At 51.4% G+C, this 22,727-nt stretch overlaps 8 protein-coding genes across 8 annotated transcripts; 5 read left to right on the top strand and 3 right to left on the bottom strand.

Moving 5' to 3' along the window:
* Nucleotides 1-85: 85 nt before the first annotated feature.
* On the top strand, nt 86-1,051 carry EsH8_IX_000211 (uncharacterized protein; the record flags this gene model as incomplete). The annotated part of the gene is made up of 2 exons (XM_083266547.1): nt 86-117; nt 181-1,051. The coding sequence occupies 2 exons, from the start codon at nt 86-88 to the stop codon at nt 1,049-1,051; spliced, it is 903 nt and encodes a 300-aa protein (XP_083130112.1).
* Nucleotides 1,052-2,190: 1,139 nt separating this feature from the next.
* EsH8_IX_000210 (baculoviral IAP repeat-containing protein) lies at nt 2,191-4,985 on the top strand (the record flags this gene model as incomplete). Its single annotated transcript, XM_083266546.1, has 4 exons — nt 2,191-2,367; nt 2,427-2,720; nt 2,770-2,879; nt 2,927-4,985. The coding sequence occupies 4 exons, from the start codon at nt 2,191-2,193 to the stop codon at nt 4,983-4,985; spliced, it is 2,640 nt and encodes an 879-aa protein (XP_083130111.1).
* Nucleotides 4,986-5,478: 493 nt separating this feature from the next.
* EsH8_IX_000209 (putative peptidase domain-containing protein) lies at nt 5,479-6,369 on the bottom strand (the record flags this gene model as incomplete). The annotated part of the gene is made up of 1 exon (XM_083266545.1): nt 5,479-6,369. One exon carries the CDS (start codon nt 6,367-6,369, stop codon nt 5,479-5,481), a length of 891 nt encoding a protein of 296 aa, XP_083130110.1.
* Nucleotides 6,370-7,564: 1,195 nt separating this feature from the next.
* On the bottom strand, nt 7,565-10,288 carry EsH8_IX_000208 (glycosyltransferase; the record flags this gene model as incomplete). Its single annotated transcript, XM_083266544.1, has 5 exons — nt 7,565-7,755; nt 7,844-7,982; nt 8,037-9,868; nt 9,944-10,102; nt 10,159-10,288. 5 exons carry the CDS (start codon nt 10,286-10,288, stop codon nt 7,565-7,567), a joined length of 2,451 nt encoding a protein of 816 aa, XP_083130109.1.
* Nucleotides 10,289-13,113: 2,825 nt separating this feature from the next.
* EsH8_IX_000207 (MDR family MFS transporter) lies at nt 13,114-14,891 on the top strand (the record flags this gene model as incomplete). The annotated part of the gene is made up of 3 exons (XM_083266543.1): nt 13,114-13,707; nt 13,768-14,817; nt 14,871-14,891. 3 exons carry the CDS (start codon nt 13,114-13,116, stop codon nt 14,889-14,891), a joined length of 1,665 nt encoding a protein of 554 aa, XP_083130108.1.
* A 1,036-nt stretch (nt 14,892-15,927) lies between these two features.
* EsH8_IX_000206 (DUF3425 domain-containing protein) lies at nt 15,928-16,909 on the bottom strand (the record flags this gene model as incomplete). Its single annotated transcript, XM_083266542.1, has 2 exons — nt 15,928-16,682; nt 16,747-16,909. The coding sequence occupies 2 exons, from the start codon at nt 16,907-16,909 to the stop codon at nt 15,928-15,930; spliced, it is 918 nt and encodes a 305-aa protein (XP_083130107.1).
* Nucleotides 16,910-19,403: 2,494 nt separating this feature from the next.
* EsH8_IX_000205 (uncharacterized protein) lies at nt 19,404-19,757 on the top strand (the record flags this gene model as incomplete). The annotated part of the gene is made up of 1 exon (XM_083266541.1): nt 19,404-19,757. The coding sequence occupies one exon, from the start codon at nt 19,404-19,406 to the stop codon at nt 19,755-19,757; it is 354 nt and encodes a 117-aa protein (XP_083130106.1).
* A 1,545-nt stretch (nt 19,758-21,302) lies between these two features.
* On the top strand, nt 21,303-22,647 carry EsH8_IX_000204 (SET domain-containing protein; the record flags this gene model as incomplete). The annotated part of the gene is made up of 2 exons (XM_083266540.1): nt 21,303-22,069; nt 22,125-22,647. The coding sequence occupies 2 exons, from the start codon at nt 21,303-21,305 to the stop codon at nt 22,645-22,647; spliced, it is 1,290 nt and encodes a 429-aa protein (XP_083130105.1).
* Between the last annotated feature and the right edge of the window lie 80 nt (nt 22,648-22,727).

The raw sequence follows: 22,727 nt of genomic DNA, 5'->3' as shown, positions 1-22,727 counted from the left end.
GCTTTTGCCAAGCAAACTTCAGTCCCGACCTGAAACACTCTACATCTGCGCCTAGATCTCATGATCCTCATCACCGACAATAATCATGTCTCTGAAACGTAGGAGAGACATGGACGAGTATGCCTCCCCCTCTTATCCGAAGTGGACTGGAGTCATCTTTACTGACGCTCCCCTGTGAAGAATCCTTCGATCGAGACAGATCAAGTTCATCATTGGCCCCGAGAAGATCGAGTACAACGTCAACGAGTCCTCTCTCACTACTCTGGGTCCAGCCATTCGTGCACTCCTAACCGGTGGCATGAAGAAATCGGCCGAGGCCACTGTTATTTGGGACGACATCGAGCCCGCTACGTTTGTCCACTTGATGGAATACGTTTACACACGAGATTACTCCGTCCCAAAGTTGGCCATGATTCCCGACAACAACGAGACTTACCAACACAAAAACGCTATATCTGACGTTGAGAACCAGGACAGAGACAGCGAAAACGGAGACAGATACAGCGAAAACGGGAGCCAGGACGATGATGATAAGCCCGATTCCTTATTTGAATATTTGGAGTATACTGTCAATAAAGGCGCCCAGTACCGTTTCGTCAAGAATCGATTTCTGAAAAGCAAAAAACACCAAGCCCAATACGCGACTAGCTACTTCAAGGACACAAACGACTGGCTTGTGGACATCAAGCAGTACCCTCGCACTGGCTACACCGCCGTCTTCATGACACACATCAACCTGTATATCTTGGGTGACAAGTACGGAATCACCAATCTCAAAGATTTATGTCTTAACAGGTTTCGACTAACACTGCTCTACTGCGTTGGAGACTCCGAAATGCAAGGTGCTCTCCTCGTCGCTATACGTGCCGCCTATTCAAACACTGGACTCAAAGATCCCCTCCGAACTCTTCTTGTTGAATATTGCATTGCAGACATGGAATGGTTTACGTCAAACATCGATGCCAAAGACCTCATCTCAGAGGTTCCGGATTTTTCCGCTGATCTGCTCCTCAGTATTCCCAGGTCATACTGGGTGGAGCTGGGAAGTTGAGCGTAATAACCCGACTCAGCTTCAACAAAAGGTTTGCAATTGCTTCGAAATATCGTCTTTGAGTCCAATTTCGACGAGGCACAGGACTGGAGGGGGGGGGGGGGGGGGGGGGGGCAAATAAAGGTGAGTGGTTGATACAGAGTATACCTACACATCACACATCACTATGCTAAAATACAAAGGAACTTAATTGGCCTGCGCCTTGCTTTTGACCCCAGAGAAACACTTATCCTCTCTAGCCAAGATGGCATCCGAAAATGGCTAGACACGATAATCAGATGTCGGAGGGGACAATGGGAAAATGGAGACAGAACCGTCAGGTGGCTGTGGTTCTTCATGCAATGCATTAACCAGAGATTAGAGAGAAAGGGGAAAAATTCTAATGTTTTACAGACGCGTTAATTCTTGTGACTCTCGTGATTCAAAGTTTGCAATCCCTGATGGGTGTGTCGACTAGTCTCAAATGGTTTCCAATCACGACGATCTCATGACCCCCAACCGTCTTTTATCTCCCCACCTTTTAGCTATTCCAGTAGGATAAATGAGTGAACGAGAGACATGAGTACCGTTATCAAAGAATACACTTATCGACAGTAAAAAGCATGAGACTTCAGAGTTTATAAGAACCCAGAGAAATAGTCATGCCCCTGTTGGGGTAACGGGTGGTATTAGTTGGTTGCTAGGTCTCAGCCACAAGCTCAGCCACATGGCGAAAGTGGGAGGCTACAAGCCACACCCACCCTGGCTGACCCACCAGCTAGCAACGGGAACAGAAGCTGAATGTAAACAAACGCGATCTGGATGGCCAATACGATTGGGGCTCTGCGCACCACAACTTCCATCCTCGCTTTCGACGAAACCGACTCTGGTGCTACGCTCCCGCGTTCGACGATTAAATACCACACCTCCCGCCCGACCTACCCTGCCAACCATTGCTACTCTTCGCCGAGCCGACGCGACCGTCCTTCGATTTTCTGCGACCCAATGCATTTTAGCTGCGACTAATATTTGCTTCCTGCGATCGACGCGTTCATCCTGTGCACCGCTTTGCGCAACCGCTCCGCGCCACGGATCGCGACAACTCCCTTCCATCCAACACCCGAGCTTCCCCACCATTTTGACGCTAGACATCGCCCACAATGACCGACAACCTGGCCTTTGAGGGCTTGGTCCCCAACGAATTCTTCACGCACGAGGGCCGCCTGGGCTCCTTTCTTCAGGTCTATCCCGCACCGAAGCGACGCATGTCGGGCGCAACCAAGGGGGGTTCAAAAGTTCTGACATGGCCGCACGAGAAATACCTGCTGCCCGAGGACGTACGTTGCGCAGCCGAAATGCACCCGATGCGAATAGAGCGTGTACTAACTTGCTGCAGCTGGCGAAAGCAGGCTTCGTTTGGCGTCCATTTCCCGATAACCCCGATAACGTGGCATGCTTCCTGTGCAACAAGTCCCTCGACGGTTGGGAAGAGGGCGACAAGCCACTTGAGGAGCACCTCAAGCACTCTCCTGACTGCGGGTGGGCCGTTGTCGCGGGTATTGAGGCCAACTTGCACGATTTGGCGTCCGAGGACCCGGCCAGCGCCCGTATGGTGGCAGCCAGGAAGGCAACCTTTGATGGACGGTGGCCCCACGAGGGAAAGAGGGGCTGGAAATGCAAGATCAAGCAGGTCAGTCGCGTCGTAGCTACCTCGTTTTCCTCTGCTGACCTGTGTCTAGCTTGCCGAGGCAGGGTGGAAGTACACGCCTTCCCTTGAATACAACGACATGGCGACCTGCACTTACTGCGAGCTTGCCTTGGACGGTTGGGAACAAGGCGACAAGCCCATGTTAGTATTCCTGCTCTTGTCTGTAAACATCCACTGACCCGCGACAGGGACGAACATTTCAACCGATCACCCGAATGCCCGTACTTTGCCCTGGTAAACCAATACAGCTCCACCAAGAAGACCAAGGGCAAGACAGCCAGAGGTTCCAAGACAACGGCGAGACTCTCGGTCCAGTCCGTGGCAACAGCGGCTTCGGATATCACATCAATCACAGATGTAGCTGCTGAATTCGACGACAGCGTTATGACTACAGCCTCGACAATGGCCGGCAAGAAGGGAGCTCGCGCCAAGAAGGCCACGACGACAACAAAAGGCAGAAAGACCAAGGCCAAGAAGGACGAGCCTGTCGAAGTGATCGAGGATGAACGGGTAGCGGAAGAAGAGATGCCGCTTCCAGCCCCACCAAAGCCCACGCGGGGGCGCAAGCGGACGAGCGACGAAGTGGATGATTCCGCTCTTACGGTCTCTGAGGCACCCGCCTCGAAGAAGCGTACGAACCGAGGTCGCCCCAAAGCGACCGCAGACAGCTCGGCCATAGAGCAATCACAGCAAGACATCACCATCGCGGATGCACAGCCGCAGGCCAAGGCACCCAAAGGTCGTAAGACAGCACAAGCTTCCGGGACCAAGGGATCACGCAAGGCTTCTGGGACGTCGCAGAGGTCAACAGCCTCGACCGCGTCTATGCGCGCTGCACCTGGGGCTTTCCCTGAAGAGGAGGATGAAATTGCCCGTCAGCTGGAGGTTGACCTTGAACGTCCATTGACAGACGACGAGGACATCATGCAAGATTCCGATTCAGAGCGGAAGAAGGCGCCTGCATCCAGGGCTCAGACCAACAAGAGCCGCGCTCATAAGGATTCCACTGCCAGCTCCGAGTCAGCAGAGAACCACGAAATGTTTGACGCCGAGCCTTACGTAGCGGACGAGGAGGCTCTCGATGAGGAACTCAAACAACTGGAGGCCGAAATGACCATTGACGAGCCGGAAGTGTTGGAAGTGCCAAAGAAGGGACGCAAGGCCGCCGGCCCCCGCAAGGTATCCAAACAGGCCAAAGTCCAGAAAGTCAAGGCTACGAAGTCTGTGGTCGAGGAGGATGAACTCGCCATGCCTGTCCAGTCAACTCAACCGGAGGAGCCTGCCGCCATGGAAGAGGATGAAATTAGCACTGCTACCGTCATCACAACCAAATCCGCACGCGCAAGTACTGGCAGAAAGCGCGGCCGCCCCTCCAAGGCTTCTTTGGCCTCGCGTGCTTCGATGGGAGACACCAGCAACGTCGACGACGTAGATTTTGTTGAGACTGAGCCCAAGCAAGAGTTCCAGGCCGAAAACGAGACTGAGGCGGAGGAGGCCTCGGCTCGCCAGTCGTTTGCCTCGGCACGGCAAACCCCAGTACCCGCCGAAGTGCAAGATGAGCCAGAAAAAGAACAAGAACGGGAGTCTGAAGAAGAGCACGAGGAGGAGCCCGAAGTAGAGCAAGAGGCGGAGCTAGAAGAAGACGATACCGAGCCTGAGGCAGAGTCTGAAGCGCCGGAGCCCACACCAAGATCAGCCCCGAGGCAGAGCTCTCCGCCGCCCTCCTCGTCCCCGGTAATCACTTCCTCTGTCCGCCACAGCCTCCGACGTCAATCTGGAACTCCTCGTATCTCTCCGGCACAGTCCGCTCGTCAAGCGGCCGTCTCTCCTTCGCCGTCTCCTCAATCTTCGGATGCTGAAAACCAACCTCCCTCGGCAAGACCTGCCACAACACAGAAGCGGGTCACACATGCACCCATCTCATCCACACCGGCGCGACCAAACTCGCCATCTAAGCGGAAGGCTCTGGCTAGTCTCCAAAGCACGACTCCCTGGAACCCAGTCGACATTGACCTCATTTTTGGGTCGCCTGAAAAGACCGACAAGAGGAACCCGGTCGATCGGTTATTGCACAAAGGTTCCGAGCTGACAAGTCCCGAGATGAGGATGACGGTCGAGGAGTGGATCCAACACAATGCGAACCAGGCTGAGGCGAAGTTGCGACAGGAGTGCGAGGCCATGGTGAGCAAATTCGAGAGCGAGGGCACCAAGGCTATGAACGTTTTGGAAGGGTTGGTTGTAGAATAAATATTTGCATAGCGTATTGCCGTTGGGGAGCTTGCTTCAAGGTTTAATGACTGGGTTATGATCATGATACAACAGCAGACAGTCGGTGTACACGTTTCCCTCGGACTCGGGCGCGAGAGGTTCGTCCTACAATGGCTGAATAACGACAAAAGTCAACTGCATCAGGTGCATCAGGAGCGGATCAAGGACCACCAAGGATCCAGAAGCATTCACAAAAGGGAGAACGGAGAACGGGCGTCATTATCTGACAGGAATTGTCATTATTATTATTGCTTGAATAATGAGGGTGTGTGTTCTAATCTATGGTCATTAAAGAAATCCCCTCGAAAAAATGGAATGTTTCCTCATTCGTCTAATTCATGAATCCAGGTGGTATCGTTCCGGCATGCAAAATGTTTTCATCCCTTCCTCACTTCTTCCACTCTCCATCACTTCTTTTAATCTGTTTCATGCTATCTCATGCTGTCATTGTCGGGGTGAAAGAACCGAGGACTTAGACGCAGTGGAGAGTGCCGTCGCCGTGGGTGTGGCACTCTTGGGGCGCGCTCGAGGTCGCGGAGGGGGTAGCGGTGGCGGCACCGGCGGCGGTGGTGGTGGCAGTGGGCTCCTCCTCCGTCTCCTCAAGCTCGCCGAAGCATCCAACGCCGGGGGCGGCAATGTCGTAGGCCCAGACGTCGATGGCGAAGTACTGCAGGGCGTCGCTGTCGAGGACGGAGTAGGTGGCGTTCTCCTTGGCGAGGACGAAAACCTCAGCCAAGTCCTCGGCGTAGTGCTCGACGGCGCCCTCAGAGACGGCGGGGACGTGGAAGGCGCGGTGGAGGAGGTCAGTGGCCCAGAAGGTGTTGAGCTTGGAGTTGGCAACGTTGTAGCCGAGGCCGCAGACGGAGCTCAGGGGGCGGCGGATCTCGAACGACAGGGGGCAGATGACGGTCTCCTGGGTGGCGTTGGAGCCGCGCCAGTGGCCGGCCCAGCCCTCCTGGGTGGCGCAGTTCTTGTCCGGGTCGTCGCAGCGGAAGGTCATGCCGGTCTTGTCGGCGTTGACGACGCGGTCATACCAGCCCACGGGGGTCGAGGTGGAGGCGTTGCCGAAGTACTTGCGGACGTGCTCGGAGGAGTTTCCGAAGCGGAGGATGTGGTCACGGGCGTGGGCGGCGAGCTGCTGGGCCTCGGCGAGGCCGACCTCGAGCTGGGCGCGGAGGGTCGAGTTGCACGACTGGTGGATGGGGAAGGTCTTTTGCCAGCCCTTGGACCAGTCGTAGGGGGCCTCGGGCGTGGCGGAGGCCGCGGCGACGGTGACGGTCTCGGTGGCCTGGCGGCGGGCGAGAGGGGTCGCGTCCGTGAGGGCGGAGAGCAGTAGAGCTGCGGTGGCGAGGCTGAACATCATCTTGACTGAGGTTTAAAGGGGGAGTTTGATATTTCAAGTGAAGCTTGACGTGATGAACGGGCTGGCTGGCTGGAGCTGCTTTTCGCGGACGAGAGTAGGCTTGTCAGGTGTGAGCTTGGGCTGGAGCTTGAAGCTTGAAGATAATTGATGCGAGGTTTGCAATGGTCTTTATAGCTGCGAGATGCCATGCAGGTGAAGTTTTCTTCTCGGTCCCGTCTCCTCGGGTCTCCAATGAAAGCCTCATCGAGCTGACGAGCCAAGCCGGGGCTAGCCATGTTCTGCCCGCGTGGGCTCGTTTGTTTTCTCGCTTGTCGTGTTCCCAGGCAGACAAATCCTTCCCTCCCAGCCTGCTCGTGTGTGTTGATCGGGCACTGTCCATCCTGCGTCGCCGCGGTCTGCGGTCACCACCAGCCATCTTTGCCGCCTTTCGCAGTCCAACATCCCTCCATGTCCCCTCTCCTCTGTGCCCAAAACCAAGCTTTTTTGATGAAAAAGTCCAATAATTCATCCAGTGGGGTCCCTCATGTCGGTCACGATTGCCTTCCTAGAACACTCTTAGCCCTGCGAAATATATCAGTCGGGTGATGCCAAGGCGCGGGCAGCTATATGCCAAGCTCACGATCACCTTGATGCTCGCCGAGTCGATTGGCCAGCCGATCGGCTGGCGAATGGCGAGGCATGGAGGCAAAGACCCAACCCCACGGCCAAGAGGTGCTAAGTTTTGTTGGCTCGAGAATCCGGTGACGTTGGAGTGCTTTTACAAGCTGAAGGCTGAGTCGGCCGGGCCATCCAGGTACTCGGCCCCGCTCGGTCCATCAAGGTCCTCGGACCGGGGTCCGGCAGTGTCCCGCTTTTTGTTTTGTTTTCGCTCTCTCGTTTCCTCCACACCTCGGGCCTTTCACCGTCTTCACCCGTCGACTTGCGCTTTTCAGATTGCGGAGTGGCTGCCCGACAGCTCAGACCCTGGGCAACGAAGTGACAGATGCAACCCTCCCCCCGCCTCCTCCTCGTCTTCCACTTGATGTTTGTTTCTCACATGCATACGAAAAAAAGCATGGGTTGCCACCACTGAGATACCGCGTACACCGCGGAGACCCCGACACGGGCCCATTAAAGCTTCCAACCGCTTGGTAATACTAGTGCCCAAGTGGCTGCTCTCCGCCATGCGAGAATGGGCACTTCGTCGGGTGCGACTCTATTGCGTAAAGTAAGCGTCGAACACCTGCAGGACCTTGCTTCCGCCGCGGGGGGTCCCGTTATGCGGCTGCTGTCGGTCATGGTCCAGAAGCGCAGATTTTGCCATCCAGACTGCATGGCTGCGGCCGGTCCTTGCCTTGAGGGATTTATGTATTCCCTGTGCAGGGTATGCCACAAGCCCAAAGAGCGCTGGTCACGTCAACGGGTTAGCTTTCCCCGACATTTTCACCGAAGAGACCTCGCTGCTTGAGCAACCGAGTCGGATTTGTTTGCTTACCTTCTCCCGGCTTGAGAACAAGACCAACGGATCCCGTGCCAATACCCTTCATCAAACCAAGAGCTCCTCCTTCTTTCGCACCTTTGTAGGGGTCGGTGAATATGCCCGTCAACCCATCATAGAAGCCAGTCCCAAAGGTCTGATTTTTGGTCAGAGTTGTTCTTGGACAACTTCACTGGATGGCCAAACTTACCTTGGCTGCCACGACCCCGCCGCTCTTCCAGTCTTCCACCTTGCCATTATCTCGGACCTTGTCGCCGTATAATCGAGGAACATTGTGCATCCCTTCTGCGACAGCCAGCGGCAGGTTTACGAGGCCTCCCTTTGTGACTGTTCCTGCCATAGAGGCGAGGCCCTTGCCAGCGGCTATGGCGGCTGCGCCGCTTGCTCGCCCGGTTTCGTGGCCAGAAGCCCTGGCGAGTTTATACTCTTTCCAAGGATCGATGAACGTTCCGCCCAGGGCAGCTGTGAAGTCGGTCACTGTACCAAGCAAAGAAGAGGCGCCGCCGGTGATTGGATCCCATCGCTTGACGTCAGTGTCATATTCTCTCGCTCGAAGGGGTTTCAAGTCTGCAAGCTTCAGTTTCTTCGCCTCGATGAGGCACAAGGCTGCTTGGTTCGATAGCCTAAGCCATTTGCGCCCGCTCTTGGAGTCTTTTTCGTAGGTCCATACTGCGTGCTGATTGGGCAAAAGGTCGCAGAGTATGTTGTTGGCTGGGATGTTCCGATGGAACGACTCGACTGCCGCGTGAACGCCTCGTTCCTCCCGCATGATAGCAGCCACTGCTTGCACAGCTTGGTTTGCTGCGGGCGACAGGCAAAACTGTATGGCCTCCACCAGTCTCTTTACGTCGAGCTCCTTTTGAGGAATGGGCGCAGGGCCTGCGCCTGCTTTTGATACAACCCGGCCCCAGAATGGTTGGTCGCCAAAGAACGGCACAATTATGGTTGGTTTTGCGTTGATGAGACCGCAAGCTGTCGTTCCGGCCCCTCCATGGTGAACCACCGCTGACACTCGTTTGAACAGCCACTCGTGGGGACAGTCACCCAGGTAGAACACGCCATGTGTATTTGGCCTCCCTTCACCAAGCTTGCTCCACCCACGCGAGATGATAACACGGATGCCACAAATGCTGGCGGCTTCGAGAATGATCTCAGTCAGACGCGCCGGATCATCAAGCACGATACTGCCGAATCCTACATACAATGGCGGTGGGCCAGCAGAGAGAAATGTTTCGAGGTCAGCGGGTGGGTTGTAAGATGGTTCATCTCGCATGAAAAAGCCGCACACATCAATCTCCGTGCCCCAATCAGCAGGTTTAGGGACTATTGCCGGCGACCAGCAATAGGTGTGCGGGACCTTGAGAAAGGTTGCGATTCCGGGGCCCATGCTGGCCGGGATCGGTGCGAGCTCAAGGTTTCTCCGTCGCCAACTGTTGATGACATCGCCTAGGCCCTGCCATGTCATCAACTCAACCACGCCGTACGACAGCCAGTTCGTCACCTGCGGTTCCAAGTTGTTGCCTCGTTGAATGTTGGCCAGCGGATGCGGGAAGGCACGTGTTGCGGTCCACGGCATTGTGAACATAATGTGCGCAGGAATGCCTAGCGCTTGTGCGCAGTGGACATGGGCGAAACTTGGGGGGTTGGCGATGATTGCGTCTGCTACGAACGGCCGGTTGCTGATCGGGTCAGGGTCGATGCAGGAGCGCCAACATCCGTGCAGCATTTCGCGTATCATGCGGCGCTTCCTCCCCACATCACCTCCTTTCAGAGACTCCATTGAAGGAATCAAACCAGGATTACGAACCATGTACTTAAAACAGTCAGTGGATGGCACAGCACCTCGGGGAGAGCATGGTGCAAGACGTACCGACATCAGGTCTGCAGGGTCGCCGCCGATTGGAAAGAACTCCAAGCCGGAATCCCTCACAAACTTGGCAAAGTTGTCATGTGTTGCCAATCGGACCCGGTGGCCGTAGCGACTTAGAGCTACTCCTAATGCAATGAAGGGTTGGACGTCTCCTGAAAGCAGACTAGTAAGTACAAAAAAGCCCAGCGAGATCGCCGAGTACTAGTAACAGGTTGCTGTACACTTACCACGACTGCCTACTACTTGTATGACGACATTTAGAGGAGGAACTATCTTGGTACTGATGCTTGGAAACGTGGCGTCCTCAGTGGTTGGGAAAGGGGGGAGCTGTTCCGCGAGCTGCTCAGGGTGCTCCGACTGGAAGTTGATGTTGACGTGACCATCGGCTAATCAAAAGTCAGTCCAAGCTACTCGAGTTCTAATAGTGAACTCATAATCGAACTTGATATTGCAGCTTCGCTAGACAAGAGCGCGCCCGAGGAGCGCAACTCATAAGGAGGAGGAATGTCGGAGAGGGACTCTGACTCGTCTACCTCGGCGTGTAGGCTCCTTTTGGAGTCTTTAAAGGACATCTTGAACAGAGCGTGGTGCGTGTAGTAATGGCGAATGCCGATTCAAATTTTAAAATGGCGATTTCTGTGTTTTATAGGTATTTATATACAGAAATCCCCGTCGGGGATGCCTGGCGTATCGAGCCATCTTGGCGTATTGATTGTCGCGTAAGCAGCACTAAAGCGGAGATTTACGAAGTCGCCGGAAAGCCGCGTAAGGATGACGCTGATCCGCAGCATTTTAGTGGCTTGTATTGTACGCGTGTTCGCTCTTTTTTACGACAGTAAACAATAGAAGAAGTAAACTCGACGTGAACGGCCCGTTTCTGGAACAAAGACCGGCTGTAGCGTGTGGAGTCAGTGTGGATTTCCGAGTTCACGACAGAGTCGCTAATCTCGGGTTCCTCGTATTCCTCGGGTTTTGGGATGTCATAGAACAAGGTTTGCCAGAAGTGTGGTACTATGTCAAAATAAAGCCATTCGGTATTGTGGAATTAGGTTTTCGAATATCTCGAGCATTGTCGCTTCACAGCCAGAAAGCACCCGCAGCTCTCAAAGGGATTATCAAGCGCTTTAAGCCCATGGAGACACATGGAGCATATTAAAAACACACACATCAACAATATACACAATTCGCCTCTTTCCATTATGATTTCTTGTCATTTGAGCCATCTGTAACGATCATGGAGGGATAGCCCTTGAACCTTCATTATTGCAAAACTTAACTTTCTTTCTCTTTTTTTTTTTTTTTTGAATTTATTTGAGTTAACAGCAATGAAGATCATACGGAGCGTGAGAAATCTCTACATATCTGGTAAATTGGTGTTGACGCAAACTTTGATATTCTGGTAGCTGAAATTGAAAGCAAGTAGATGGGTAACCTGCACCAAGGTGGCCCTTCTAACCTTCTAACCTAGTTGTCGTGTCGACTTTGAAGGAGACTAGGCAGTGTTCAACTGTGCTATTTACATCATAGGCTAGCTGCGAGCCTAGAACCTTGACATTGTCATTGTCTCCTCATTTATTTGGAACTAACTGCTGGGAAACTTACATCTTAAGCTTGGAGATGATGTTTATTTCTCTACGTGTTGGATTACTCAGCCAGAATACAGGGAGCTGGCCAGCAGCAGCAGCCGGCTGCGGCAACGGCCGCGGCAGCGGAACCCGGAGATCCCACCTCCGGGCTGCTAACAGCGATATATTCACCACTGCTGCTGCTGCCAACCTACCTACTTTCTTCTTCTACGCAGATATACAAACACCAGAATACAGTACCATTTTGACCTTTCGTTACCTTCGTTGCTTACGCACAATTACTTTCCGTACGGGTAACTTGAGATTCCAACACTACCCATCTACCATTAGATGGTAATCCGGGTTGAAAACTCCTGTTGTTGAATTGCGGATTGGAATAACATGTAACAATATGCCTGCCTGCATGCATTTACCTTTTCTTCTAGATGATCCCTGTCATTCAAAGTATTTACTGTTGTATAGCCAAATCAACCATTCCAAAGCTTTCCATATTAATCCCTCCTTTGGTCTGGTGCAGTTACCTAAAGTGAATCAGCCACTTTGACAACTGACTCCGTATTGAGATCTAGTATAGAAATGAGTGGTTCTAAGTAAGTGTAAATTGGGCATTCTTTTTGTGTTTTTGCTAGGACAATGTTTATTGATGACGTTACGATATATCAGGCGGTCTGGGTGTTACATAGGCTATTACCTCTATTATAACGCCCTCATCCCGACGCAGCTTTGTACTGCATTATACCTTCAGGACTGCGGATTTTCCAGAGGCTACATTGGTATTCAGCATGGCAACTATTACGGCTTCTTCTTGTGGATATGACGAGGCAGGTTTTGACGAGCTCATTATTCTAGTTATAACAATCCACTTGATGTAGTGTATACTGGCTTATGCTAGCGTACAGCGCATCAGGATCACGCAATCTTAGTATTACTTGCTTTGCAGCAGTCCTCAATATCAAAACTGCGACATATATTCGGTGAATTAGATTTCTGACCATTTGGGAGACGTCTTACTGGAGACAGACATGAAAATAGTTGAAGGGAAATCTTTCCCACACCGATTACGTAGCGTTCTTTGGGCTTCAGGGGTCTTAACAAAAACGCCAAGACCCTGGCTTCAAGGGCGTACGCTAAACAGGCCCCCACAGTATGGACAGGGATGGTCAGTCGATTGCATTAGCGTGCCAAGCTGGAGGTGTTAGCGCCCATGCCATACACGCTGGGATTCTGCCACCACAGCATTTGCTCAATGAAATGCAACAAGAAGGGGGACATGATTTGAGGATGGAGTTTGAAGAATGTCAATCAGCTGTCCAGGTTTCCTCGCAACCAGATTTTGGTAATTGCCCGATGTCCATGACCCATGTTCATGCTGACCAAGCCCATCAGTTCAAGCTTGCAAACAACCCAAAGATCCTTGATTCGTCATCGACAGAAGTCCCCTTGGCTGCTCTCGTTTCAGTGTTTTTCTGTATATGGGAATTGACATGCCCACCCATATATGAGACAGGAGTCTAAATCCAAGCATGCTTGCCTATCAGTGACACTCCAAGCTTATTCAGGGTCATCCATTTGCATGGCTTGGCTCACGGTATACTAATTCATTTACTATTCGTAAGCACCCATACCATCATATTCGCAGTGTCAAACAGTATATAAAGGTAGTGGATTGCCTGCCTTGAGTTCTATCATCAAAGGTCAACTTGAGCATTCAAGCTTCCTACTACAACTCCTTTTTCTCTACCTTGCCTCTTGATAAACTGCTACCTCAGCCCTCCATCCTCACCGGACTCCATCAGCCACCAGTCGTCAAAATGAGCGACGAAGAAAAGACGACTGGCCTTACCGACAGTCTCCCTGCGAGCAAGGCCGAGACCCCAATGCGCTCCGAGAGTCCAACCACTAACGGTAAAAGCTCAACAGAAGCACCAAAAGATGCGGAACCTGAATTCCAGCGCGAGATTCATGGCGTCAAGTGGGCTTTGACCGTTGGCGCCATTCTTTCCTGCGTCTTCCTATACGCCCTCGACACTACAGTGGTGGCAGACATACAGCCAAACATCATAGCATCCCTGGGGGACTTTCAAAAGTTCCCATGGCTCGCTACCGCATACGCCCTGCCCTCCACTGCGCTGGTGCTCATTCAATCTAAGATGTACGGCCTGTTCGACATCAAATGGCTCTACTTCGGCTACGTTGTTTGCTTCGAGATCGGCAGTGCCATTACTGGTGCTGCTCCCACAATGGACTCTCTTATCATCGGGCGCGCGATTGCTGGCATTGGTGGTTGCGGTATCTATGTCGGCTCCTTGACGTTTTTCAGCGTTGTCACTACTCCCAAGGAGCGCCCTCTCTACATTGCTCTGATCTCTCCTACATGGGGAATTGGCACCGTTATGGGCCCAATTGTAAGTTTTATTCATATGGTTGGTTGTATCACACTAGCAGGGCTGACTTTGTATGTGTAGATCGGTGGAGGATTCGCAGAGAGTAGCCTCGGTTGGCGATGGGGCTTTTACATCAACCTTTTGATCTTTGCCGTCGCCGCACCAATCCTGATCTTCATCCTGCCTTCGATAGATTTCGCCAAGGGTCAATCCACTAAGGAGAGAATCAGCAAGATCGACTTGCTCGGACTGACCGTCTGGACTGGCTGGTGCGTGGCATTCTTCATGGCCATCACTTATGGCGGGACCCTCTTCGAATGGAAATCGTACAGCATGATCATTCTTTGGGTTTTCGTGGGCGTTCTCGGAATCGGCTTCATCCTGACGCACAAATTCCACCCCTTTGTCGACGAAGAGAATCGACTTTACCCCAGCCACATGCTCAGAAACTTCAAGCTGGGTATTTTGCAGTTCGCCACTTTTTCCGCCGCCTCGGCCGTATACATCCCCATCTACTACATCCCGCTTTACTTCCAGTTTGCGAGGGGCGAGTCCCCCGTGGAGGCCGCCATCAAACTTCTGCCCTTCGTCGTCATGATTTCCGCCGTTGCCATTCTCAACGGCATGTTCATGTCAAAGTGGGGCTACTATATGCCGTGGTTCCTTGTTGGTTCACTTCTTGCCGTCGTTGGAGGTGCCCTCATGTACACGGTCTCGGTCGATACAAGCATCTCGGCAATCTACGGATACAGCGTGTTACTTGGCATTGGTGGCGGTTGCTTCATGATCACTGCCTTTGGATGTGTCTCGGACATTGTCGACCCCGATGACATTTTCAACGCTATTGGTGTCATCAGCCTTGTCCAGTGCATTGGTATCACGTTCTTCCCTTCTCTCAGCGGTGGCATCTTCCAGAATCTGGGTGCCAAGTACATCTCCTCCATCCTGCCATCAGACTTTGCTGGCGACCCACGAGTGATCCTCGCCGGCGCGAGTAGTCCCGAGTGGCAGAGCTTCTCCGAAGACGTTCAGGCCCGGCTTGCTGGTGCTATTGTCGACGCCATGAGCAACATTTACATCATGGTCGTTGTCGCTAGTGGTATCACGGTTCTTCTCTCGCCGTTTCTTGGGGTATGTGCGCTCTCATCTATCAATTGGATCATATTGTACTAATCAAAATGCAGTTCCGTAAAGTGTGCGCTTAGATTGATGTGAAAATGAAATGGTTATATCGGAGACAGTCTATAGGAATTGGAACACGGCAAACTGGACTATGCACGGAAAGAAGCGTGTACTGTTTACACCAAATATAAACAGCTAGATTTTTACACGATTACGAACTTGGATTTGTTTATCATTATGATATCTGAAATGAAATATGTGTTTCCAGAAACTTATGATTTGCCACGTATCAAAATTTCCATCCAGCTTCAGGAACGAGTTAACATTGCTGCGCTGCTTTCCTTCAGAATCGTAAGCAACAAGTGGCATGCCTGCCATCTGCTAGTACTAAGAAGGAAACGTCATACGATTGATAAGGAAAATGGCAAGCTCTTGGTCTCTGTCCTGTAATAAACCTCACGAAATCGGTACAGAAAGTTTGCAACAATGACCCCCCGGCCTTCGGAGCGGACCGCCTAAATCACACGCATAAACTGTAACATGAAGCAAATGATCAGCGGCTGGATCAACAATCCGGTTTGTAGGCACCGTACTGCCAAGAGGTACACTGTTTTTGGCCAAGACACAGTGCACTGTCTTTGCACTTGTTACGGTGTCAGTCATATGCATCCTTGGCGGGCCATCAGGCATTTCAAAACAATGTCATCCACGTGCATGCCAGTACTGTGTCTGCAAATCAAATTGCTTACTGTGTCAGCCAAGTGCATCAGCGTCACCACGAAATCAAGGCAGCTGTAGACATTGTGCCGTAAACGCACCTAACCAAAAGAAGCGGCTGGATCGCATTTGATGACGTTGTTCGTTTTATCAGAGGCTTGGACTTTTTGAAATTTTGAGCAATCCTACATAGCACCGAGAAGAAATAAACATCGCGGCAGTTAGGATTGACTTAATTCATGACAGAGACTCTACTCTTTCCAAGCCAAGTAAGCAACTAAGGCCAATGAATTTTCCCGAGAATAAAAAATAAATAAAGTACAACGTATTTCGTTCTATGGGACCTGAGGCGGTAATCATTCCCTCTTACTATGTACTAACAATTGATTGTCCTGGTGTTCCTTACAACTCTTGGACACAACTCGGGCTCGCAATCGGCTTTTCACCTCTCTGACTCCGCCAGTGATTGGTAGACACTATAATCTCTGGGCAGCCTCTCACCAACCATCCCCATCTTTGTAGGAAAGGAATGCTAAGTTCCCAACTTTGAGGATCCCATGGCTCTCCCCAAACCACGAGCCCAGCCCATTCGTTCCTCCCTCCGCCCGATTCCATGACATCGTCAAATAGTCTTTGTTCGTCTTCGGCATCCATGGCACTTATGGCTATCAATAGGTTGTCTCGCATCCGGGGTAATGGAAACAGATCAAGCCACGGGTGGTGTCTCATTTCTAACTGCATGCTCGTAGGCATAAGGCTATTTGGCAAGTAGGCTGCAGGTGCTGTACCCGGCTTTGGACCTTGCCCGTCGTGGCCAAATGGAGAGATCGACTCACAAATGAGCCAATCAAAGTTGAAACCTAGCACGGTAGCGTTTCTTGTGAAGCCATTGATAGTATTGAGTTGTAGAAGTTTTAAGTGGTGGTCGGCACATGGATCAGCCGTTATATAACTCGTTAGAGCTTGCTCGGCAAATTGTTTGAGAAGAGTTCGCTTCTGCGCAATGTCCTCTCTTGAGCAATGGCTAAATGTCGTAATGAGGCTGTCTGGAGAAGGGGTTGTCGCAGCGTATGGGGGAGATGCTAGAGGGGAAGCAGTATCAGGGGAGACGGTACCGGAGGAGGCACGATCCTTGGCATTTCTTTTCCTCTGCCTTGCTGATTTCTGTTCAGCATTGGCTTGTTCCAACTGATTCGGGAAAACTGCGCAAGGTTAACTCACAGACTCGTTTATTCAGCCTGTTTTGTAGTTTCTTCCGCTCCTTCTGATTCGTTATGCCTGCCCAGTCTTCTCCGCGGTGCCGCATGTTGACTTCGTGCGGCATGCGTAGCAACTCCACACAGTGGACATCGTCGACGCGGGATGCACTGTGAGTGGATGCCATGATGAGGATGTTACAAGGGTGAGTGAAGTAAGGTGGCAGCAGATATCAGCGGTGAATAGGGGTTGGCTTTGCTGGGACGTGCGAGCAAAGCACTGGATTCTCGGAGTCGCAATTAACCCAAGGCGGAGACCGTCAAAATAAAGATGTCACAGGCAGGGAGGGGGGTTGAAAGCCGTGGAAGTGTGGAAGCGGGGCTCGTATGACTTAACCTGCGCATAGTGGCCTTATGGCCTGAAAGCGCCCAAGACTCATGAAGGATTGTCAAGTGTATTAGCGGTACATGAGCGCTTTACAAATACACAACCACCATGAATGCGGCGCAGGCAAGGTAATTGTTCAAGAGACATCATAGGAAATGCTGGTTTGTGCCAACTTGCCTGATGAAGATGACCTGACAAAAATATATTGAAAGTGCGAAGGTAATTCAATTTTATGTCAATTTCTTTCATGAAGAGTGTCAAACACTTGTCGAGGACTTAAAAGTACCCCCGACCACTGGATAGCGCTCTGTTTTTCAGGATTGTGGTTGAGCGGTGTGCCTGGAAAAAGCAGAGACCAATTTCAATGCTCGACGACAGGCGTCTAAGAAAAGACAGTCAGTGATGCACAAATGTAGACAGGCTGGCGGAAGCTCAGTAGTTAAAAGCCAGTCAGTCTATTGAGCCATGCTCCATGTGTAGCTGTTGCCGCAAGTACTCGGCCCCCGGCTCCTGTCACGGTACCTGAGTCCTGGATGAAATACCTTATCCGTATTCGTACATTGTGTAGACCTGCCTTCTGCTCTTTTTAAAAGTGCCAGGCCATTTTCTAGCGTTGTCTCTCGGCCGCCTTCCCTAACCAGTAACTCGCCAAACGAAGTGCAATGCTGCCGATTCGTCAAGGCCCCTGCACACTAAAATACGTAGTGTTCACCTTAAACGTGATAAGGGGTTAAAAGAGGGTCTCTACTTCGTAGGCCGTCCTTCTTTCGAGTTCGTGCGGATCTAAGCGCCAGAATGGTGGGGCGTTTCGGCTGTAGGTACAGTGGTACATTGGCAATGAAGCTTATTCTGCCCGAGTCCCAATCGCCTCCGCTGCATCATTGCCATATTCAGAGCTCAAGTTGGGGCTTTTGCGAGTTTTGTTGTCTCGCTACGTGCTTACGTGAGTTTCACCCTTGTAAGTCCCTTGAAGGCTCCGCTGAAGAGGATTTGATGGATCGCTGCTGGCCCTCGCCCCCACTAGCTACATGGGTCAGAGGCTTCGCACAGAGGCCCTTCTTGCTTGTCACCGGATGTCATTTCCCCCTTTGGCAAAGTATATCGCGTATCTCCGACACTTCGGCAGACAGAATGTTCCTTGACTTGGGTTGATCACCTTTTAGGATGCCAGGGTCCAAGGACTAAATGCACTTCCCGCACTTCTTTCGGTTGAACAGAGACATGCAGGGAAGGAGCACTCCGGAAGCCGTTGAACCCCGTTAGCAAAGGCATCAGGTGCTATATCATGTCCCTTGGAAATTGTACAATTCCACGGTTTTCACGGCCTTTCGGCCTACAATATAGCATACGAAATAGCCAGAACTCTCTTGAAGAATTTTCTCAGAGTCACTTGAACTATAGAATAATGTCAGGTAAGGGGTCTTCATTAACCTCATTGAATGTATGCACCTGTCACATTAGGCTCCGAGCAAAACTAACGTAGGCCCATAGTAAGCCAATGCTTGTCTCCGCTGACTCCATCTGTGTGGCAACGTTGCTGTATACGAGTTGACCATGCCCTCCAATCAGATCTTTGAAAAAAGAAGCACGGTTTACGTTTTGGCCCTTCTGCAATATAATTGTGTGTAACCCTGTTCAAAGTCTAGACTCAACAATAAGTACCTCCTGCCTCCTGTGATGTGAAGAAAACCGCAGCAGGGCTGGGATGATTGAGGGGGCCCACGACCCCTTTCAAGGGGGCATTTTCCTAAAACGGAGATATCCGTAGCATACCGCCCTGGATAGCTGTCACCGCTTAATTCTGACCAACTAATTGAACCACGGATACTTGTGTGGACTTTGGTATCCTGGCCCTGCTCCAGGAGCCAAGGAGTTGAACCGTCATTAGACTACTCCAGCCACAATATCACCCTCGTCTCAGTGGACAAGGTCCGACCCCGCAGTTCAACATCAGTTCTGTGGCCTAACAGAGATCTCATGATGAGTCCACTTACCTCTTCTCGACTTCATCCTTCGTGACAAGGTTGCTCAGGGCTCCATCTTAGGCATCCTCGAAAAAGGTCGTACAATGATCAGTTTTGAAGCTCACCACGACGCAGGGGATGAAATCCTACGGGCAGGTGAATCAACATATATAAGAACCTTCAAGTTCATCAAGCAGAAATTCTTCTCATCGCCAGCATCCAACAATCAGCTTCATCCGATAAGCCTACTTCAAAGCAACTTTACACCTTAATCACCCAAAACACTCTTCACCTCTCCAATTGGTCTTTAAACCTCCACAATCAAACACAATGAAGTTCACCGCCTCAACCGTCCTCCTCGCCTTGGCCGCCTTCTCCCCTCTTGCCTCTGCTGCCCAGTGCAGCAGAACGCAGGACCCCGACCCCAGCACTGGCAGCGGTGCTCAGACTTATCACTACACTGTCACCGCCACTGGCGTCGACGACATCCCTGGAAGGTGCGGTGGCCTCTGGGACAACTTGAAGCGCTTTGGCGTCTGTGTCGCTTCGAGGACCAACTGCAGCGGCTCCGGTGGCCGCCTCAGCTGGTCTTTCACCGCCACTGTTGGCTGCAACGGTGGCATGGTCGAATCTACCTGGTGGGAGGCCACTCGCAACAACTTTGGCAGCATCGACTGCCCTTAGTTGATGGTTCAGATCAACATGAGAAGCATAGGACCCGGAGGAATGTCTGAAGTGAAGGAGAGATCGGGACTATAAGGCCTATTTGCGGGGCGAGTGATGGAGACGAAGCTGGGATCATAATACGATAGAATGAGTGTCAAGTAGACGGGCGTACTAGAACGCCATTATTCGGTCTCAAATTGGAAATGCTGATACTCGAACTATAAAGTACTATTTATTCGGATCTGATAGCGAAACCTGTCCCACAACACTCTGTTTTATATAACCGTACTCAATCATGTGATACAAATAGGCTCATATTAAACAAAATTGAGTCAAAGCACTGAAGCACTGCTGTTATGATATTTTTTTCCAAGTCATTCATCCTTTGCATCCGAGATGCTCCTTACTAGTTTTATGTACGCCTAAAATTTCTGCAGCCGCTTCCTCTGTAGACGATAAAATAACCCGTCAAACTAGTGGTATTTAGCAAGGCAACACTAAGCAATATTGGCAGTGAGGTGAAGCACGGAAATAAATCGCCGTCTAGGGGGGTTGGGTCTAAGTCAGGATGTGGATGGGACCGGTGTCCAAGGCACCTTAACGTAATTTTCGAAGCGCCCAGTTACTGCCAAGGAAAACAAAAGAGAATGTGTGTGTTTTTGGTTTGGAAAAGTTAAAGATTAGGTAGGGGTGGCGACGAGAAAATGATGGCATTTCGATATTTCTTTGTCTAGAGTCAATTCAACTGTAGCTCAGTCGTATCATGTGGCTCAGGTGGATTAAGAATTAACTAACCCTTTAAGAAAACGACTTGGACAATAGTCGAATACTGGGGACAATCAACATCACTCACTCCAACTAGCCTATATCGCAAGGATGAGATATTGTTAACCCCGTGCTTAGACTACGAGTGTAAGCGTGTGTAGGCCAATAACTGGCGCTGGCAGTTGCAAGCATTTAAGGCGGTATCATTGTGGCAGAACTAATACTAGAGATAAGTCAAAATTAAATTCTAAGTAAGATTGGCCGACGCTAAGCCTAAAAGGTTGGCCCAGGTTATATATATCACTTAGTTGCTACAGATCAGACATCAGCTGTTGACATGGATAGGCTGAGACCAGTGATCCCTTGGAACGATATCTTATTATAAAATATTTCAGTGATCTAGAGTTCGTATTAATGCTGGTAATTCCCGGTTCAAACGATGCGTCCATATCCGCAGCCTGGGTGACGTGATGCAACTACAAGGGCGTTGTTGTGTTGGGCACCGAGAAAGCTGTATCTTACAATCAGTCAAGTACATGACCACTGTTAATAGACCAATAACAGAAGCACCAGGGTCTCCAGGGATCATAGGTCTTTTTAAGTTTTGTCACGAGCTCAGGACGTGCGTGCTGCCCACGGACCTTGGTGCGGCGGCCTTGAAACGCGCGCTTGAAACATCGAGAAAGCCCTCGCTAGGACCTACCCGAGAATTGTTTTCCCCTCCGACCCCCGAAAGAAATCAGATTGATTCTCTTATTCGGACACTCTCCATCGAGGAAACATTCATCAGCCATCAAGATGAGAATGCATTTGTTCGTCGCGTCGTGGGTGGCTTTCGCCTTCTCGCAGACCCAGGGCCAGAAAACGCAACTCCCCATCTTCGGATCATGCGCGGCCAGCCCGCTCCTCCCGGACTACCAGCTGTCCTGTAGCAGAAACTCGATTTTGACCTCGGGAGCACCTGTTCTGGGCAAAGTCGCTGCAAATGGGACCACCAAGCAGCAGCCAAAGAAGGACATCTGGCGTTCGGACGAAGGCTGGCATGGCCCTCACTCCTGCGCCGGGGCTTATTGTGCCTATTCACGCCCGTCGTTTGCCAACGGCCGCGGGATTGTTCTTGTGAGCACCGCTTACAACGCCGAGGAAGCCTCTCACCTCCCGGCGTTCGCCAACCCTTCAATTGATGGAGAAGGAGACAGCGAACTGTTCCGCGTTGTTGAGATGCCCGGAAAGGGCCTGGGACTGGTCGCTAAGCAGCTAATTCGACGCGGTCAACGCATCATGGCTCATCCTCCGGCGATAGTTGTCCACCGGAGGTTTATCGATGACATTGACCTAAAGGGTCAATATCGACTCTTCGCTGACGCAGCCGCACAACTCCCTGAGGCGACAAAGAAGACATTCATGGAACAGATGGGACAGAGTGGCAATCACGAGTCTACAGGGCATAAGGTACACGACATCATGCACACCAACTCATTCGAGTTGGGCCTCGGGATTAAAGACGGTCATCACTTTGGCAATTACCCCGAAGTCTCGCGATATAACCATGACTGTCGACCCAAGTATGTTCCTTGAACAAAACATTTTTTGAATATATTCGTATCTAACAGAGCATAGCGTGGCCTTCTACATCAATGACTCGGATATGAGACATTACACTCACGCCGTCAGAGACATCCAGCCCGGAGAGGAGCTCACAATCTCCTATGTTAACTCACTCAGCTCCCGCCAGGTTCGCCAAGACCGCGCGCATCGCAACTGGGGCTTCGGCTGTACATGCACACACTGCAGTCTCCCGGCTCACTTGGTTCGCTCTTCAGACAACCGGTTGGGAAAGATATGGGAAATCGAGCAGCAAATGAGCCACTGGAACGGGGCGAAAATCGATGAGGACATGATTGAGCTATTGATTACGCTGTACAGACAGGAACAGCTGGACCACTCTCACGGATCAAATGCTTACAGACTTGCGGCCTTGAACTACAATTCTTTAGGGATGGAGGAAGAAGCGGTCAAATATGCCAAACTTGCCGAGGCGCAGTTGCTGCTGGAGAAGGGCCCCTTGTCGAAGAATTTGGCAGTGATGAGGGAGCTGCTGCGAGAGCCCAAGGCTCATTGGAGTTGGGGCCGAAGGCTGTAAACGTTGCGTTGAATCAACTTGGACTTCCAAATAGTGGAAAAGTAAGCGCGTCAATCGTTGTGCTTTCGTACATCATTCAC

Source organism: Colletotrichum jinshuiense, chromosome 9 (genome assembly GCF_051148585.1).
Source record: "Colletotrichum jinshuiense chromosome 9, complete sequence".
Lineage (NCBI taxonomy): Eukaryota > Fungi > Ascomycota > Sordariomycetes > Glomerellales > Glomerellaceae > Colletotrichum > Colletotrichum jinshuiense.
Note: the sequence above shows the minus strand (reverse complement) of the source record. Positions and strands in the feature narration are given on the sequence as shown.